General features: G+C 41.1%; 1 protein-coding gene across 8 annotated transcripts in view; it reads right to left on the minus strand.

The window, feature by feature from the left end:
• Positions 1 to 663: 663 nt before the first annotated feature.
• Positions 664 to 19,210, minus strand: part of SRRT (serrate, RNA effector molecule) — a 30,735-nt gene continuing 12,188 nt past the window's right edge. The window contains exons 3-20 of one of the 8 annotated variants that reach the window (XM_072641357.1): positions 13,063 to 13,191; positions 11,528 to 11,674; positions 11,086 to 11,274; positions 9,165 to 9,334; positions 5,040 to 5,218; positions 4,799 to 4,897; positions 4,584 to 4,701; positions 4,289 to 4,455; positions 3,958 to 4,019; positions 3,768 to 3,846; positions 3,340 to 3,528; positions 2,837 to 3,010; positions 2,576 to 2,729; positions 2,224 to 2,417; positions 1,496 to 1,652; positions 1,182 to 1,268; positions 950 to 1,082; positions 664 to 847 (exon numbers count right to left, since the gene is read on the minus strand). In XM_072641357.1, the coding sequence (XP_072497458.1) occupies positions 772 to 847; positions 950 to 1,082; positions 1,182 to 1,268; positions 1,496 to 1,652; positions 2,224 to 2,417; positions 2,576 to 2,729; positions 2,837 to 3,010; positions 3,340 to 3,528; positions 3,768 to 3,846; positions 3,958 to 4,019; positions 4,289 to 4,455; positions 4,584 to 4,701; positions 4,799 to 4,897; positions 5,040 to 5,218; positions 9,165 to 9,334; positions 11,086 to 11,274; positions 11,528 to 11,674; positions 13,063 to 13,191 (2,503 nt within the window). In that variant the 3' untranslated portion in view covers positions 664 to 771. Of the gene's footprint in view, positions 848 to 949; positions 1,083 to 1,181; positions 1,305 to 1,495; positions 1,653 to 2,223; positions 2,418 to 2,575; positions 2,730 to 2,836; positions 3,011 to 3,339; positions 3,529 to 3,767; positions 3,847 to 3,957; positions 4,020 to 4,288; positions 4,459 to 4,583; positions 4,702 to 4,798; positions 4,898 to 5,039; positions 5,219 to 9,164; positions 9,335 to 11,085; positions 11,299 to 11,527; positions 11,675 to 13,062; positions 13,192 to 19,210 lie in introns of all 8 variants that reach the window. The other 7 variants (XM_072641354.1, XM_072641356.1, XM_072641353.1 and 4 more) reach the window with 7 other exon arrangements.

Raw genomic sequence — 19,210 nt, forward strand, 5'->3', positions numbered from 1 at the left:
CTGCTTCCGCATGCACGCCTGAGCCTGGACTGGACCTGCGGCTCTTGCGTACAGGCCGCTGCAACACTGCTCCTGGCCTGATCAAACAGGTTCCCAAAGTACATTCTGCACCAGAAGGCCCAGTGGGCTGTGATGGAGCAGAGATGAGCCTTCTGGCATTCAAACTTCAGAGAGACTATCTTTCCACTTAGTTCAAAGTGTTACATGTAGGAGGAAGGGAGAGGAGGGCAAAGAAGAAAGCTCAGAATGTTGTGGGTGCAGGGGTCAAGGCAGTCATTCATACCAGTCTGCTGGGGAAAAAGCCAAAATGTGCTGTTTTTGTACTGTCATGGCAGCTCTATGGAACCACAAATAGTCACAGGTTGGTTGGGTGAGCTGGCAAATAGGCACAGCTTTTGACTCCAATTCCTTCTACAACCACTGTCTGAGAATTTAGGACTCCAGGAAAATGAGGATAAAGCTTGACCTCAGAAGCTAATGTGACTAAGCTTCTATCTCTAGCCTTAGGGATGGCTCTACAACCCGCATACACTTGGAACCTGTGAAAACTAATGGCAGACACTAGACATTAAAGTTCCCAACAAATATAACAGGTCTGGGGCACCTATGATCCTTCTGTAGCTCGCAGCTGCCACAGGCATTCTGCACACTCAGTTGTCCCAGTTGTGTGGAAAGCTGTTTATTGGCAGTAGGGTTGAACATACAAAAAATTATTTGGGATTTGAAAGGGGGAGGGAATTATGGATACAGCAGTTCAGGAAGGGACCTTGTTCAGAAAAAATCAACATCTTCAGGGGCATCCAGGTCACGATACTCCACAATTGCCCTTGGGTCCCCACGAACCATCCTGCAGAAGGTAATCAGACAAGAGGTGAATGAAGCCAGACTTATGAAAGCTGGGGTGGAAAGGAGAAGAAAATATGTGAAATTCAGAAATCTCAGATCTTACCGGTTTCGAGGTTTCCCAGGATAACCACCCTGGCCCCGGAATGAGTCATAGTTGCCACGGCCAGCACCATATGGAGCATGGGGGCCACCATATGGGGGTCCTCCTGTAGGGACCGTGGGACGGACAGCTGCAGCTGTTAATGAAATATATGTTTAAGTAAGGACATCTATTGTTTCTCCAATTTCCTCCCAACTTCCCAAAATTACTCCATTCATCCATTCTTCACACTCACCTCCGTAGCCGAGGATAGGTGGCCGAGGCTGACCATAAGGCATCAGGCCCTGGGGTGTCTGGTGTGGGTAGGGAAGTCCTGTCAGGCCTGGGGGGAGTACAGCACGGACCGGAACATGAATTACTGCGTAAGGGGGGGAGGGGGATAAGGGGAGGATGGATTCATGGTAATGAGTGCCCCAGAAAACTGGGAAACAAGGTCTGGGAAAGGGTAACAAGTGACTACATTTTAAGAGTATAACAGGTTTGAAAGAGCCAGGTATTTTAGCTTGCCCAGAATGAGATAAATTAAAATCTTCATGAAACGTTTCTTACTTTGAGCAGGACCAGGTGGCTGAGCTGGCTTAACTTCAGGCAGTGCAGGCCGCTTGGCATCAGTGAGGAAGTTGTTAAAGAAGGCCACCTCTTTCTTTACTTCCTCAATTTTTTCCGCATGCTTGTTGAAGATGTGCTTACGTACAAATTCAGGGCCCTGGGCCAGAAAAGATAAAACATGGCTTTATCAAATGATCCCCAAAACAATGAGTAAGGACCAAGTGTCATTCAGTCTCTTCATGACCCTATGGATCATACCCTCCATGGGGTTTTATTGGCAAAGATACTGGAGTTCTCCACTTCCTCTACCTTAAAGCAAACAGAGATTAAGTGACTTGCCTCGGGTGATACAGCTAGGAAGCACCTAAAGTCAGATTTGAACTCATCTAGCTGCCCCTAGAAAGGACAAAACAGATCTATTCTCTGTTTTACTCCCTGACTCCTCTGTTCCTTGGGAGTTTTAATTTTGTTATCTCTTCCAGGAGGTGATGAGTGGATTCTTTCAATTACTATTTCCCCCTCTGGTTCTAGGATTCAGGACAGTATTCCTTGATAATTCCTTGAGATGCTGTGTGGGCTCTTTTGGATCCTGGCTTTCAGGCAGTCCAATAATTCTTAAATCACCTCTCCTGTTTGCTCCAGGTCTCTGTTATGCTACAATTTCTTCCCCCTTTCACAATTTCCCAAGACACCCAGAACCCTCCACGTTAGCCTCCATCACTCCTAACCTTGAATTTCTTGCCACTGAGGGGGCATAGCCACTTGTCTTTGCCCAGCTCCTGGGTGTTGGAAGTAACAAATTTTTCCACTTCTTGCTCAGGGTCTTTGCGTCCCATCTTCTGGGCTTCATCCTCTGACAAAGACTCCCGAACACTCAACAAGGGCGTCAGCTTCTCCTCAAATGTCTTCTGCCATTCTACCACTGTGGTAAGAAAAGAATATTAGGGTGAAATACAGAACTAGAGGAGAGGAGATTAAGAAAAAAAACCCACAGATGAGGATAGTTAGAAATAAATACTACTGAAGATGGCATGGGGAAGCACAGTAAGGAGGAACAAGGGCAGGTACTGGCTGTCTTACCTTCTCCATGGCTGATGCGATTTGGGGGTACAGGTCCTCGAACATGAATGATGCCACATCTGTTGGGCATTTCATCCTCGTTGGGATATTCACATGTGTTGTAATAGTCCAAAGAGTGCACAATGCGTAAATACAGGAGGAGTTTGTCAAGAACCTGCGCAGACATAATGTCAGGAGATCCTTCACTCATGCCACCTTGCCCCTTCACCCCTCCACACTCTATTAATCCCCCTCTCCCTAACACACATACAGGTAACTCACCTTGAGCAGCTTTTCATCTCGTTCCACATTAATTTCAGCTGGATTCCCCTCCTTGGGAGGCTCCTCAGGGGGTCCCCCTCCACTGTTCCCCAGCAGCTCTTCCTCTTCAGCACTCACTTCCTCAATCAGGTAATCAGTGATATTCTTCAGGATTGGATTCTGAGAGGGCAGGCTCTGAATGGTGGGGAGAGGGGGAATGCAGGAATGCAGGTGTGTCATAAGGACTAAGGGCACCACCCCAGGTTGGCTGCTTACCACATCTGGCTGTGACAGCTCAGAACTTCCCCATTCAGGAAGGCAGAATAGATTCTTACTATTAAACTGTGTGTGGGAATCACTGATAGTGGTGGTACTAGATTGGTAATGTCTTGATTTTTGTCCAGTCTACAATAGGCTCCAGCCTCACAGTGAGGAGGGGGAAGGAAGGAGGGCAATGATGACAGGAGAAGAGCCTCATAATACCAAAGAAGAAAAGTAGTTATAAGCCAGATGTAATCACTGACCGTGGGCAAGGGAGGAGTCCCAGACTCAGCCCCCCAAAGTTGGGTCCTATCATCCAGAGTGTGAATCAGCTTGGCAGCCAGCTTGATGTCATTGCGTACAATCTGTTTGTGTTGAGTGATGCCATTGACATTACGGACCCGTCGAGTTAAGTCTCGATTCACACCAGGGCTCAGTTCACACTCCCGAAGCTATAGAAGAACAAGTAATTGGAAAGTTACCAACTCAGGGGCAACCCTGAAGGAACAGAAAAGAATCCAGGATAACCTGAACATGGCCCACATGGTTTTATACTTCTAGGAACTGTAAAGTCCTTCAGAGAAGTAATTGGTGAAGTTTATCAAATGAAGACAGATAGAATCACACCTCTCAACAGATCTTGCCCAGTCTCTTGTATACAGCCCCATATAATTCTCCCTATGGCACTCACCCTGATGTTCTGCAGGTTCCAGCAGATTTCCTTGATGTTAACACTTCGATCAAAAGTCACCCAACCTCGACGGAAAAATCTAGGCAAAGGTGGTGGTAGGTATGTGAAACTTCAGAATAATCTCCATCAATCACACCCTACATATCCCATTCCCCTCAGGGTACCCAAAGATCCTGCCTTCACAGCTCACCTTCTCTCAGGCTGGGGTTCTGACAAAGCTACACGCATGAAGCCTGGATATTTCTTACACAACTGGGAGGAGAGAAAAGGAAACAGGTATATTTAGAATTCACATTTGTCTTCTTCCAAGTCCCCAAGAACTTGGGTTACTGCCCCTTCTCTCTTTCCCTTACCAGTTAGGGGGAACCAAAGGAAGACAGTGTTAACTGGTCCTCCATAAGGAAGCCATGAGATAAGAGGGGTAAAGGATAACCTTGAAATACCTATGTGTGTATCATCACAAACTGCAATCCCTTCACAAACACCTGCCCTGACAAATAGGGTATCCTCATCTCACTCACAGAGATTATCTCAGCTCGAGGGATATTGGGTGCAATATTGCGCATGAAGAGAGAGCAAGTCTTGTGTAGAGGTCGGGGTTTGAATTCTAATCCAAGTGTTTCCTTGGGCTTCTCTTTAGGCTTTTCTCGATCTTCCTCTTTGGGCTTCTCCTTCTCCTTGGCAGCTTCTTCTGGGAGTTGGGGACGGAGGAGGGGGAGAGAAGTAAACAATCTTATTCCCCTCACTCCCAACTCTATCCGCCTAATCACCATCACAAAAAAGAAAACTGGATCATCAATAGAAAGCTAAACCCACCAGTCTCATCCTTCTCCTCCTCAGCCTGGACACTCTCCGACTCAGATTCAGACTCAGACACACTGCCTTCATCAAAGCTATCATCCCCACTGTGTTTCCGGTTCCGCTTCTTACTGCTCTGTAAGGTGAGGTTGGAAAAGTCAAAGGATGAGTAGGAAATCAGGAACAGCCCACCCCCCTGCAAGTCTCAGTCCCTGCATCAGTCCCAATACCACCTTCTTAACTTCCTTCTCAGGTTCTTCTTTCTTCTCATCTTTCTCCCCGTCACCGTCTGGTTTTTTGGCTTTATCATCAGACATACTATCATTCTCAGTCTATAAGCAGAGAAAAAACATGCAGGTTTATCTCCCAAACAACACACATTGGAGGCCCTTTTCTCCCTAAAGGTGGGTTCAGACTTTCTGCCCGTAGCACCCTCACTCTTTCCTACGTCCTAGGAACCCCACCATTCCCAACCTGTTTGCTGTCTTCTTTTTCATCCTTATCAGTTTTTCGTTCCCCATCAGCAAGCCCTAAGCCTCCCCGTCCATCTTCTTTCTTGCCAGGTTCTCCAGGTTTCCCTGATTGCTCTTCCTCCTCCTCCTGGTCCAGAATCCGGAGGTCATGTTCTGTGCCTCCTTCCATCTTAATCACAGCTACAGACAAAAGTTCAGAGGTTACAACCCAAATTTCCTAGTCATAAGCTTTTGGCTTTCCAATTCAACAAGCAATGTTAAGTACTTGCTATGGGCAAGGCACTGTGCTAGGTGATGAGGACACAAAAACAGAAAAGATACTTCCCTCAAGAAACTTCCATCTCCTTGAGAAATACAACATGCCATTTGTACATGTGAAAATTCAGGGAGAAAAATCGTACAAACTACTAGGGGAAATCATATAAAGCTTTCCTTGGAGATGCATATACATTGAGCCTTGAAAAAAGCTAAAAATTCTAAGAGGCAGAGGTAAGAAGGGAATACATTCCAGACAGGAGAACAGTTTTTCTGCAAAGGCATGATGATTACCTAGTTGGGGGAACAGGGGAGTTGCTACATTTAATTGATACATAAAAAAATGCCATGAAGGAAAGTAATAGGGAATGAGTTCACAGTTGTTTACTGCCAAGCTGAGGAGTATTTTATCCTAGAGGCAACTGACCGCCACTAGAGATTTTGAAAAGGGGAATGATGTAGTCAGATCAGTATTTCAGAAATATACTTAGTATCTGTATAGACTGGAGAGGTGGTGAACCTGAAAGCTTAGAATTCTACTGGAAGGCTGTAAAAGAAGTGATGAGTCCGAATTAGGCTCTCATGTAAGTAAGAAAAGGGATGGATGGTGAAATTTATAAGAGGCAGAAGCAACACTATTTGGCAACTGAAGGGATACAAGGGATGATGGAAAAGGAAGGACTGATGATTAGACCATGGTCTGAAAGAATAATGAGGTAGGGAGGAAGAAGAAAAAGAGGAGTTCTATTTGGAACACAGAATCACAGAATTTGAGAGCTTGGGGAATCTTAGTGATCTTAGTCTAATGCACACAATGTTGACTCTAAGATTAAGATAAAGTGATATTGCTTGGCAATAAGTGATGTGGAATTATAGTTTAGAAGAGGACTACATACATACATGTAAGAGTTTATTATAAGAAAATGAGAATTAAGTTCATAAAAACAGAAGGAGGACCAAGACACATCTAGGGGAACACCTATAGTTAGGGTTCAGTACACAGAGACTGAAGAGTGTTCGGTCGAGGAAAAGCAGAAGACAAAAATCCCAAAAACTCCAAGAAGAAAGTTGTCAACAGTATCAAATGCTGAAGAGAGATTAAGAAAGAGAACTGAGAAAAAGGCCATTGTATTTAGCAAATGAGAAAGCTGAGAAATTTGGAGAAAACACTTTCAATTAAGGGTGAAATCAGAAGCCAGAATCCTTGGGGTTAAGAATTGAGTGGAAACAAAATAGCAGAGAAAGGGCATGGATGGGCTCTACCAAATGCCCTTCCAAACAACTTAAAAATAATGCCTCAAAATAAATCCTGGATTAGCAGAACCAAAAAAAGGATAGAGTGAAACAATTTTCCAGCCCAAGACAACTTATATCAGCAGAAAAGGTGTGTCAATGGGTTAAAAGTAGTGTCCAGCAGCAAGCCTTTGTGGGTAAGTGAATTAACAGCAGAAATTTCCATAGCTCTCAGTCCTCAGAAGGTAAGGGGGCCAAACAACTTATCAGAAGGAGATTACAAGGGACTCTTTGCTGGCACTAGGTGTGGACCTCTGTTGCATTGCCCATACTTGTCCAGATCATAGACCCAGGGTGAGGAGAAGCACCAGCCACACTAGAGCATGCAGCCACAGGGGCAGGGACCTTGGTCACAGTTCCAGGAGAGAAAAGAGTGCTTATACTCACAGGCTTCTCCTTACATTATACCACCTTGGAAGAACTGAAAACTTACAGACCCTCAGAAGTAGCTCTGAAAACAGCAGTAAGAAAGACTTGAAGCTTGGGACACTGCCTCCTTGACCATGGGAGCAAAGTTCAACATTAATATAAATTAAAAGCTGAAAAAATGAGCAAACAACAATCTGACCACAGAAATGTATTATAGTAACAGGGAAGATCAAAAACACAAACTCAGAAGATAACAAACTCAAAGCAGATACACGCAAAGTCTCAAAGAAAAATGTAACTTGGCCTCAGGCCCAGAAAGAATTCCTGGAAGAGCTCAAACAAGATTTTAAAAATCAAGTAAGAGAGGAAGAGAAGGAGTTGAGGGGAAAAATGAGAATAATGCAAGAAAAGTCAACAACATGGTAAAGGACATAAAAAAAAAAAGTAATACCTTAAAAAAACAGAATAAGCCAAATGGTAAAAGAAGCACAAAAATCCACTCAAGAGCACTCCTTAAAAAAAGCACAATTGGCCAAATGGAAAAGGTGTATGAAAATTCACTGAAGAAATTCCTTCTTGAAAACTAAAAATAAGTAATTTAATTTTAAAAAAAGAAAAAAGAGGGGAGAGGATGATCCACATGTACAAAAATACTTATAGCAGCTCTTTTTGTGGTGGTCAAGAACTGGAAATTGAGGGAATGTCCATCAATTGGGGAATGGCTGAACAAGTTGTGGTATATAAATGTCATGGAATATTGTGCTGTAAGAAATGATGAGCAGGCAGCATTCAGAAAATCCTGGAAAGACTTATATGAACTGATGCTGAGTGAAATAAGCAGAACCAGGAGAACACTACATGCTGCAACAATCACAGTGTGTGATGACTGACTTTGATAGACTTAGTTGTTCTCAGAAAGAGCTAAAACAATTCCAAAAGACTCAAGATGGAAAATGCCATCCACATCCAGGCAAAGAAATATCGAGTCTGAATGCAGAACGAAGAATACTATTTGCTCTTTTTTTTGTTTTGCTTTGTATTTTCTTTCTCATGGTTCCTCCCCTACGTTCTAATTCTTCTATACAACATGACTAATTTGAAAGTATGTTTTAATAAGAATGTTTATGTAGAGTCTATCATAGATTGCACACCATCTTGGAGAGGGAGAAGGGGAGGCAGAGGAAATTTAAAATTTATGGAAATGAATGTTGAAAATTAAAAATAAATTAATTTGTAGGACAAAAAAGAGAATTCCTCACAAATTAGAATTGGGCAAGCGGAAGCTAATGAGGCATCAAAAAAACAATAAAACAAGATACCTTGAAAAGTATAAGCTATCAAAGTTCATATTCCTTTGCACTAAGCACTCACATGTAAGGTATGACTCCCCATGTGGACAGGGAGAACAGGAAGAAGAAGAGGAAGAGGAGGAAAAGGAAGAAGAAATAGCACTGCCTAACTGGACCTAGCCAGTAGGGTCTCCAGGGGGAGAGCTACTATTATTCACATCTTTCCAATAAGAGGGGGAGGAGAGGAAAAAAGGGAGTGAATTCAGAACTCAAAATTTAAAAAAAGGCAAAAGTTCCTTTTACATATAATCGCAAAAATTTTTTTAAGGTGAGTGGTAGGAAATATAAACAAAGAGCACTGGCACCTTTTTCTAGAGTTTTTTTTTGGAGGGAGGAGAGCTCCTTCAGTTCATTTCAGTGCGATGGAAGCCCTAGTCACTCCTGGAGCAGAGACCTATATTTGTGGCTAGCTATGATGAGGCTTATCACCAGGCAGATTGAGAAGAAGGAAAGATATGAAGTACTCTTTCCTACTTTGAGAGCATGGTTGCGTCGAATGCAGTATTTGAAAGAATGGAGATCTGGGGACATTTGCAAGAAAGGAGAAAAAGTACAGATTAGGGGCAGGAGAGGCTAGGGCACAAGTAAAAGGACTGACTTTGATAAGAAAAGTTTTATGATTAAAATTCTTTATCACAGACTGGAACAATGAGGAGAAAATAGGAGAGGATGTTGAGGGAATAAAGAAATGGAGAATGGGAATACGAGAAGAGGTGATCATGGATGGCCTCTTCTCAGAAGGACTTCTACTCCCTACTCCCTACCCTTACCCTTAAGACCTGAATATTCTGGCTCTCAACTCTCTCCAGACCCCCTACTCCTTTCAGGGTTAAAGCAATCAGTACTGTGAAAACCCATACCTGCATCCAGCATCTTGACGATGGCATCAGCCTTGTCAATGTCCAAGAGGAGGTTATCAAACCAACCACTATCCATTAGAGATAGAAACACCTGAAGTCTGTTCTGTAGGGCTCCTCTGGCCTCCTGCCGACGTTTCCCCACTTCATCAGGATGGTATTTAGACCGAAACCTGAGAAAGGAAAAGGGAAGGGGAAAGACAAAACAGTCACAAGTAGCCAGGGCCATGGAGGTGAGGGGGAGTCCAAGAGAACCATGGCAGACCCCCACCCTCCTCATATACCCACAAAAGATGGTAAGATCAGGAGACTGTGGGGAGGGGGACACAAAAGAATTATCATGCCACCCCGAATAGTGCAAAGAGACTGGCTCTAGGTGAGAAGATATGGGAAAAGCCAGGATCAAGGAACTTTGGGTTCCAGAAAAATGGGGAGCCTAGGGGAGAATGGGGTAAATAAGGCAGGATCCCTTGATTCATTTCCCTAGATTTCTGGGGTACTAAGATAAATGGGTTTGCCAGAGCCCCATAGATAAAAGAGAAAATATTACGCCCCAAAAGATCTCCCTCTCTTCCCTTCAGGAATTAAAAGGCCCATTACCCCCAATCCCTCTAGGCTTGGGGAAAGGGCTTGAGACACACCAAGTAGGTCAGGGCCAAGAAGGACCTGAAACTTCTATCTCCCCTTAGGAAGACAGACAAAATGGTTATGGGAGCAGAGACAGGAAGTGGAAGGAAATGACTGTCCCTTATAATTAAGGCACTGCCTAAGGGGACAGAGAAAGCAAAGAGAAAAGTATGAAGCGGGGAAGGGGGGAGAGAGAGAAGGAAAAACAGTCCTGGAAAAAGAAAACTGAGATGGGGAGATTGTAGGTGTAAGAAAAGAGCATGAAAAGCTGGGGTAGATTAAAAGACAGACAGATAGGAAAAGACAAAGGAGACACAGGTAAGGAAACATGGACCAGAGATGGGGAAAAAAAGACACAGATATATGAAAAGGAGAAAAGAGAACCAAAAGTTCAGTGTGAGAGGGAAGGAAAAGCCGCAGGCGTCGCCTCCAGGGACTTTACCTTGGCTGCTTGGTCAAACAGAGCTCAAGATTTAACTAGCCGGGCCGACCCGAGCTGGCTGGTGGGCCTGGGCCGGCTGGCTCCTGGCTGGGGCGGGCTCCCGGCCCGCCGCCCCGCCCCGCATGGCTTGGCGGTGGGGGCCCTAACTGACTAACTGCCTAAGCATTCACATTCATCTAAGCCACTGCATTGTGCACAGTGGTGCCCTTTCTCTCTGCCTGGCCGGGGGGAGCACGGCTCGGCCCAGGGGGGCTGGTGTATGGGCTGGGTGTGGTGGGGGTGAGATGGGTTTGCTCCGAGCTCCGGCGATGGGTGGGTGTAGTTCCCGGTTCTGGCTCTTTTCAAAGAGGAGGAGCACGAGGAGGGGGGAAAAGATGGTTGATTAAAATCAAAACATCCACAAACGAAAAAAAAAAAAAATCAAAGGGTTTTTTGGGTTTGTTTTTCTTTAAAGATGACCCCGAGACCTCTGCTTTTCTTGTCCAGATTCACTTGTCACTTTTAGGAGACCTCCAGTCACAAAGGGTACAAAGATTGGGGATGACACAGTCCATGGTTCTCTCTGTGCCAGCAAAAGAGTAGAACAGCCTCTCTGCCACCCACAGGAGAAAGACAGTGCAGGAGGGCTCCAGCCAGCTCCCTGAAGGTATCTCATTCAATGAGGACAATGGTACTGGGGGAGTGGAGAAGGGGTGGAGGTGGAGGAGCACATGAGTCTTTATACCCAGGAGACCACAAAAGCCAATGTTGGGCACTTCCCCAAACCCGCAGGGCACATAGGGCTTCGGGCTCCATCTCCTAGGACAAGGGTGACATGCCAAGGGAAAGGAGTATGGGTAAGCAGGGGGCACTCACCACTCCTCATCTTTATGAGCCAGGAAGAAGTCCTGCATCTGCTGCCTTCGGAACTCCAGCTTGTAATCATTGTAGCGCTTAACAGCTTCTGTCTCATCCACAGAATCATCCAGTGACAGCAAAAACTCCTTAAAGGTCTTCATAACAGGTGGTGGAACACCCAAGTCGATTTCTGCGATGCTGCCCAGCCTGGGGGGGGCCCGGTCGGGGGGTCTTGGTTGGGGGGGAAGAGGGTGGGGGGATGGGGGGCCAAGGTAGCAGCAGCCCCATTCCTCACCCAACATGGACTTTAGTCCATGCACCAACTACTGCCCACTTCCATTTCCCACACTATCAGGCTAGTTACCTAGTTTTTTCCATTCCAGGTACCTCCCCCTCTTTTTAAAAGTTACTTCAACATTTCTACTTCCCACATTTTTCTCATTTTCCCCTGGGTCTTTACCTGGCCTGGATGGGTAGCACATGATGTTGCATAATGTGGACATCTGGATGGCCCCAGGGCTGAGGAGGGCCATAAGTTGGGCCTCCACCTCCCCCAGCATAAGGCATCTCATAGCCACTGTGGTATGGGTCAGAGCTGTGCTCATCCCTGAGAGTAAAGAACGTGAAAGTTAGAAAACAGAGAACTCTGCAGAACAGAACAAAGGATGGCAAAGCTAGAACTATTCAATTTTAGAAGGTCTAAGGCGGAGGTAGGGAACCTGTAGCCTTGAGGCCACATGTGGCCCTCTAGATCTTCAAGTGCAGCCCTTTGACTGAATCCAAACTTCGAAGAACAAATCCCCTTAATAAAGGATTTGTTCTGTAAAACCTGAACTCAGTCAAAAGGCCACACTCAAGGACCTAGAGGCCACAAGTTCCCCACAGAAAGCATGTCTTTCTCTAAAAACAAAGAGATAACCTCAGAAAGGGATGGAAAGTGCAGAAGAGTAAGTTTCCAAATAGAGGGGATAGGTTTGATGGATTTGGGTTGAGAAGCTTCTCAGATGAGAGTCTGAAAGAATATGGTGGAAAACCTCTGGTAGAAATATGTTCACTAGGTGCACTTACCTCCCATGGTAGTTATGAGGATAAAATGATATAACACTATGTAAATAATATCTATCGTATTACATAACTGCTAGCTAATATAACATAGCTGGACTTGGAGACAGAAGATATGCATTTGAGAACGAAATCCAATAAATACAAGTCTTCAGTACAGCAGGCAACTCTTTAAGACTATAAACTGCAGATAAAGATGCCAAAACGTATTAGTAGAGAAAGTTTTCTCATCCTGGGGTTTCCTGTACCAATGAAAATTGCTGGCAGAGCTATGAATTACTTCTCAAAATTCTCAAAAGCAATTTTGGAACTATGCTAAAAAAGTCACTAAACTATCCATGCCCTTTATATGGATACCTGTTAACAGGCCAGGCCTATGTCCAACCAAAGAGATTAAAAAAAAAAAGCAAAAAAGAACCCATATATACAACAAAAACATTTATAGCAGCAATTTTTATAGTGGCAAAAACTAAGAAACTAAGCTCCTGCCAACTGGGAACAGCTGAACAAATTATGGTAATGGAACACTGCCATAAGAAATGAAAAAAAGCATGGTTTCAGAAACCTAGGAAAATCTGTATGAACAGGAGCAAAGTAAAGTGAACAGAATTAAAAGCCCAATTTATACAACAACATCGTGAAGACAACCTTGAATTTAAGAACTCTGATCAATGTAACGACCAAACAAAATACCAGAAGACCAATAAAGCATACTAGCCACCTCCTGAGAAAGGTGATAGATTAAAGATGCAGGATGAAATGCATTTCTGGATATGACCAATGAAGGAACTTATTCTGCTTGATTATGCATATGTATTACAAGAGCTTTTTTCTTTTCTTCAGGAGGTAGAAGAAAAAAATGAATAAAATGTTAATTAAAAACAATTAAAAATAAAAGCAAGAGAAAGCAAAGCTAAGCTCTGGCATTCTTACCAGTCTCTCCTCATTCGTTTTTGGGGAGGACTGAGTTCATGGCGTGGTGGAGAAAAGCGCTCACGTCGATTTCTATCATAGTCACGATATTCCCCCCTGCTCCTCCGATCTCGTCCACGGTCCCACTCTCTAGAGTTGTAAAAATAAAGTTAATTAATCAACAAGCACTTATTAATCATTTACATCTGCCAGGAACAGTGCTAGATGCAAGGAATATATAAAGACAAAAGGAAACAGACCATCCCTTTATGAATTTATATTGTATCAAGGGAGACAATATTTTAAATAGATATAATGCTACGGATAAACTTGGAGTCAGGAAAACCTGAGTTCAAATCTACAAGTCATTTAATACCTGTTTGCCTCCATTTCCTCATCAGTAAAATGAAGATAATAATTGCACTTCCTATGTTATGAGGATAAAGTGTCATAATATTTAGAAAGCACTATGTAAATACTATCTACCGCATATATAAATGCTAGTTAATATAATGTAGCTGGACTTGGGGAACAGAAGATACGAATTTGAGAATCAACTCCAACAAATACAAGTCTTATCAGTACATCAGGCAATTCTTTAAAAGACTATAAATTGCAGATAAAGATGGTAAAATGTACTGGTAGAGGAAGTTTCCTCATCCTGAAGTTCCCTCTACCAATGAAATCACAGGTCTAGTCTTTATCCCTATACAAAATACAAGGCAGTGTTAGGAAGGAGGGCATTTAGCAGCTAGGAAAGTGGGAAAGATTAGGAAGGTTTCATGAAAAAAGTGATGGCTGCTGAGTCCTGAAAAAAGAGATTCTGTGAGGCAGAGATAAGAAGAAAGTGAATTTCAGGTCTGGGGGGAAATCCAGCATAAAGACATGAAGACTGGAGATGGTCTTTAAGGAACAAAAAGTAGAGCAGTTTGGTTATAATACGAAGTACAAGGAAAGTAGAGTTAAAAAAAATAGGTTGGGCCCCAGATATGAAAGGCTTTAGAAGCTTAACAAAAAATTAATATTTGATTCTAGAGGCACTAGGGAACCAGAGGAATTTAATGAGTAGGTGAGTGATAAGGTTAGAACTATACTTAAAGAAAATCACTTTGTCAGGTACACTGAGGGTGGACTGTGAATTATAGGGGAGAACACAGGTAGTAGGGAAGCCATTTAGAAGATTAATGCAAACGTAAAGCTGAGATGTAATATAAGCCTGCCTAAGGTAGTATTTGTGAGTGGAGAAAGGGACAGATTCAAGAGCTATTGTGCAAATAGAAACCAAAATAGTTTCAATTCAATTCAATTGGCAGTGATGGGATATGTGGAGTGAAGAAGAGTGAAGAGTTGAAGACAATTTTAGTGAAGACTAAAAGGATGGTGATGGCCCTTAAGGAACTAGAGAAATTCAGAAGCTGGATAAAGTTTGAGCGAAAAGATGAGTTTTATTTTGGACATATAGAGAAGAATTTGAACTGTCTATGGGACATCTAGCTTGAAATGTCGTAAGTAGGCAGCTGGTGATGCAGACCTGGAACTCAGGAGACAGGGCTAGGGCTGAATATATAGATCTAGGAGTCATCTAAATAGAGATAAGGTCACCACATAAAAAAGCAATGAAAAAATACTGACCTGAGAAAGGTGTGAGGAATGGAGTTAGGGGTGAGGAAAGAGAAAGGGAATAGCTTCTGATACTCAGGAGTGGTAAAGTAAAAAGAAACAGAACAATATCACTCAATTATTGATGTAAAAATATATAAGACATTAGCAAAAAGGCTACAGACACATATACAAAAGATTATTCATTGTGATCAGGTTGAATTTATACCAGGAATGCAAGGATGGTGTTAATAATGTTCTACCAACAGTAAAACTCAATAAAAGATCACATTAACAAAAGAAATAAAAATCAGACTGATCGATACAGGAAAAGCTTTTGTTAAAATAAAGCATTCATATTAAACACACTCAAAAAAGGGAAGAACCAGACCTTTCCATGATATGATAAATAATATTTATCTAAAATCAAGAGCTCTCATTATCCAGAAAAATCTTATTCTTAAAAAAATTTGTTTATTTTTAGTTTTCAACACTCACTTTTTTAAGATTTTAAGTTCTAAATTACCCTCCCCCCAGGACAACCTGCTATCCAATACAGGCTGTATGTGTACAATTATATTACACATATTTCCAAATTAGTCATGATGTGAAAGAAGAAACAGAAAAAAAAAAAAGGAAAAACCATAAGAAAGGACAAAAAAAGAAAATCATATGCTTCAATCTGCATTCAGCCTCCATACTTCTTTCTCTGCATGTAGATAGCATTTTCCATCATAAGTCTTTTGGAAGAAAATTTTTAAATCTCTCTGCAAGGATGTCTATTGTCACTACTTTTATTTGCTATAGCTCTAAAAGTGCTACCTTTAGCAATACAAGAAAAAGAAACTGGGAAAATAAGCGTAGACAAAATCATTTCTACTGGCAATTTATATGATTTACTTAGGAAATCTTAAAGATTAAACAAAAAAAAAAATTAGAGAAGAACTTCAGAAAAGTAGGAAGACACAAATCAAACAAAAATCATAAGCCTTCAGCCCAGTGGGAAAGCCTGTTGGTAGGATAACAAAGGTAGGAAACCCAGGGGAGCTTTCAGTTCTGTCACTGAATCTGCAGAGCTTTCTAGATGTCTGATAGTGGCTGAATCTAGTAATATTCTACTGGAACTCCATATGGAAACACAAACCCAGATCAGGAATTTGTAGGACTCAAAACCAGTAAGGAAGTGTCAGACTTTGCCCAGGATCAGATGGCTTGGGGAACACTGAAATCTTCCAAGTTGAGCTGTCCCTGAGATCATGGAATAACCAAACAACACAATATCTCAAGAAAGCAGCAGCAAGACCCAAAAGAAGATAAACTCAGTTCAGACATTCCCACCAGAAGCCAAGAGTCCAGCTCTAGCATAATTGTGCTTTTGATATTTCACCGATTGGATTCATCACTTTTTGGACAATTTTCCACTGAGAAACCTCTCTACTTCCCAAGGCTGGTCCTTAGCAAATGCTGTCTCCAGGAACTCTACTGGAAGCCCCAATTGTTCTTTAGTTGTGTGTAACTCTTTGAGATCCCTTCTGCTATTTTCTTGACAAAGATACTTAAGTGGTTTGCTATTTCCTTCTTCTGTCATTTTGTAAAGAGGGAAACTGAGGCAAACAAGGTTAAGTGACTTACCCAGAGTCACACAGCTAGTGCTAAAGCCAGATGTGAACTCAGCTTCCTGACCCTAAGCCTAGCACTCTAGTTGCATTACCTACCTGCCCTGAAATGAAAAGAAACTTAAATAGAGGACTCCACAGAACAAGAAATATCAAAACAAAGGCAAAAGATTTTTAAAAAATTAGAAAATGTAAGGTATTTCATATTCATAGCAAAAATTAACCATGAAAACAGATCAAGAAGAAAAAAATTTAGCAATCACTGGACACACAACCCAAAAAAGTCTAGACATCATACTTTAAGAAAACATAAGACAAAACTGCCATTTTTTAGAGCCAGAAGACAAAGTGGAAGCACAAAGAATTCACTAATCATTTCTTGAACTGCCAAAATAAAAACTTACAGGAATATTACAGCCAAATTCCTGTCAAAGAAAAAAAAATACTGCAAGTATCCAGAAAGAAAGAAGTCAAATACTAGAGAACTATGGTCTTCTAGATCACACAAGATTTAGGTGCCACTACATAAAGAAGTGGAGAGCTTGGAATAGGATATTCCAGAAGGGAAAAGATAGAAACTTACAACCGAGAGTAATTTACCTATCAAAAACAAGTATACTCCTGGGTGGGAGGGGTAGAGAGGGAGGTCTTTAATGTAACAAGATTTCTAAGTATTCCTGAAGAAAAGACCAGAGCTAGTAGAAACTGTGAAATATAAAGAATGAAACATCTTTTTGAAAATTTCATTGTAAAACATCTTACTGCAACATTTTCAATAAAAACAAAAAAGTAAACATGAGCAAGAAATCATAAGGGACTAAACAAGAGTAAAATATATTCTAATATGGGGAGATGGAGTCTAATAAGCCAGAGAGCAAGGTAAAGAAATTAACTCACATAATCTGGTCTTCTACTGAAGGTTATATAAATGAGTAGAAATGGAGGGAAGTATGTGACACTGAACCTCATTCTTATCTTAACTCATTCAGGAAGGAAGAATACACACACAGTTGGGTACAGAAATACATTTAATTAAAAAGGAAAGCAGGAGGGAAATGGGACAGGGAGCAATAAAAGGGAGGGCCTTTTAAGAGAGTGATTAGTCTTGAAGGTAGGGGTGCTTGGGACCTAACCAGAGAGTAAACTTAGAAGAGAGACTAAAAAGAAAGGATAAGAACTTGTGATTGGGCTCTGGATAAGGGAAGGAACGAGGGGCTGGAGAGCACGGGGCCAATTGTACCAAACCTAAAAATGCTGCTAAACACACTCAATTTTCTTTTATCACCCTCTTCCTCTTAATTAATAGAGGGAGGAAACAAAGAAAAGAAAAAGTAAAGGGGACTAGCTAGGATGGAAGAAAACACACAATTAACAATTGTGAATGAGATGAACTCAGTCATAAAATGGTTGAAAATAGTGAACATAGCAGAATGGATTAGAAAACAGAATCCAACAATATGCTGATTACAAGAAAGACACCCAAAGCATTCATATAGTATTAAAATTAAATGCCAGAGCAAAATCCATGATGATTCAGAAGAACTCAAAAAAGCAAGGGTAACAATCATGACTCTTGATAAGGCTACAATAAATATAGAGAAGGTCAAAGAAGAGAAGTTACATTATACTCAAAGGCACCATAGATAATGCCATTACTTTACACACACAGCCCCCCACCCACCCACCCAATAACATAACATAGCATGTTGAAAGGAAAAGTTAATTGAACTGGAGAAAGTACAACTATAATAGTAAAGAAAAATCTAACCAAAAGATAAAAATGAAATGTTAACGACATGAATAGAATTTTTGAAAAATCAGAGCTCATACTTTTCTAGTGCTTACTAAATGAGAAGAAAAAGGAATTGACATACTTCTCAGCTATACATTATTATACCTTTACAAAAATTGATCATGACCTCACCAGAAAATGTAGAAAAGCATGAACACTAAACAATTTACTGATCACAATTCAATACAATTTTATCCCATAAAGACCCTCAAGAAAAGAATTGAAAGTAATTAGAAACTAAATAACAATTCTAGAGAATTGGTAGATCAAAGAACTATAATTTTAGAAACAGAAAATTTATCAAAGAAAATGACAATGAGACCACTTACTAAACTTAAAGGATGTAGCTAAAGCAATTCTTGGAGGAAAATTTGTCTCTAATTTCATTAACAAAAAGGAGAAAAAATAAATCAAAGAATTGAGTATGCAACATAAAAAAGCGGAACAAATCAAAACTCTCAACTAAGTAAAAAAGTAGGAATTCTGAAAACTAAGGAGATCAATAAAATGAAAAATTTAAAGGATCATTGAACTGATGATTAAACTACAAGTTGTTTTTTAAACTAAACAGCTAATTTGAAAAAAAACCCAACTGTATCAAAAGTGAAAAAGAATTAGCATCAACTGAAGAGGAAATAAAGGAAATTATTATGAACTATTATGCCTAATTATATGTTAATAAAATAGAATTTAGAGGAAATTTACAAAAATATGAAATGCCTAGTTTAACAACAAAAAGAAAGAAATTAAACCACTTAAATAAACAATAACTCAATATTAGAAAAAGAAATTGAACAAGCCCTAAGCTGAACTCTCAAGGGTGGGAAGGGGAAAAGAACTCAGAACTAGATGGAAAAACAAATAAGTTTTATCAAGTATTCAAAGAACAATTCCACTATTATACAACTTGCAATAATAAGAAGGCATCCTTCTAAATCTCTATCTATAATACAAACAGGGGTTTTGATACTTAAACCAGGGAAAGACAAAGAGAATAAAAGGAATTGTATACCAATATTCCTAATGAATGATGTAAAAATTTTAAATACAATCTTGGCTAACATATTACAAACATAAAACAGCATTAGAAAGATTATACCCTATAATCAGGATGAATTTAAACAAAAAATGCAGGACTGATTCAATATAAAGACCATAAATA

Source organism: Notamacropus eugenii, chromosome 2, assembly GCF_028372415.1.
Source record: "Notamacropus eugenii isolate mMacEug1 chromosome 2, mMacEug1.pri_v2, whole genome shotgun sequence".
Classification (NCBI taxonomy): Eukaryota; Metazoa; Chordata; class Mammalia; order Diprotodontia; family Macropodidae; genus Notamacropus; species Notamacropus eugenii.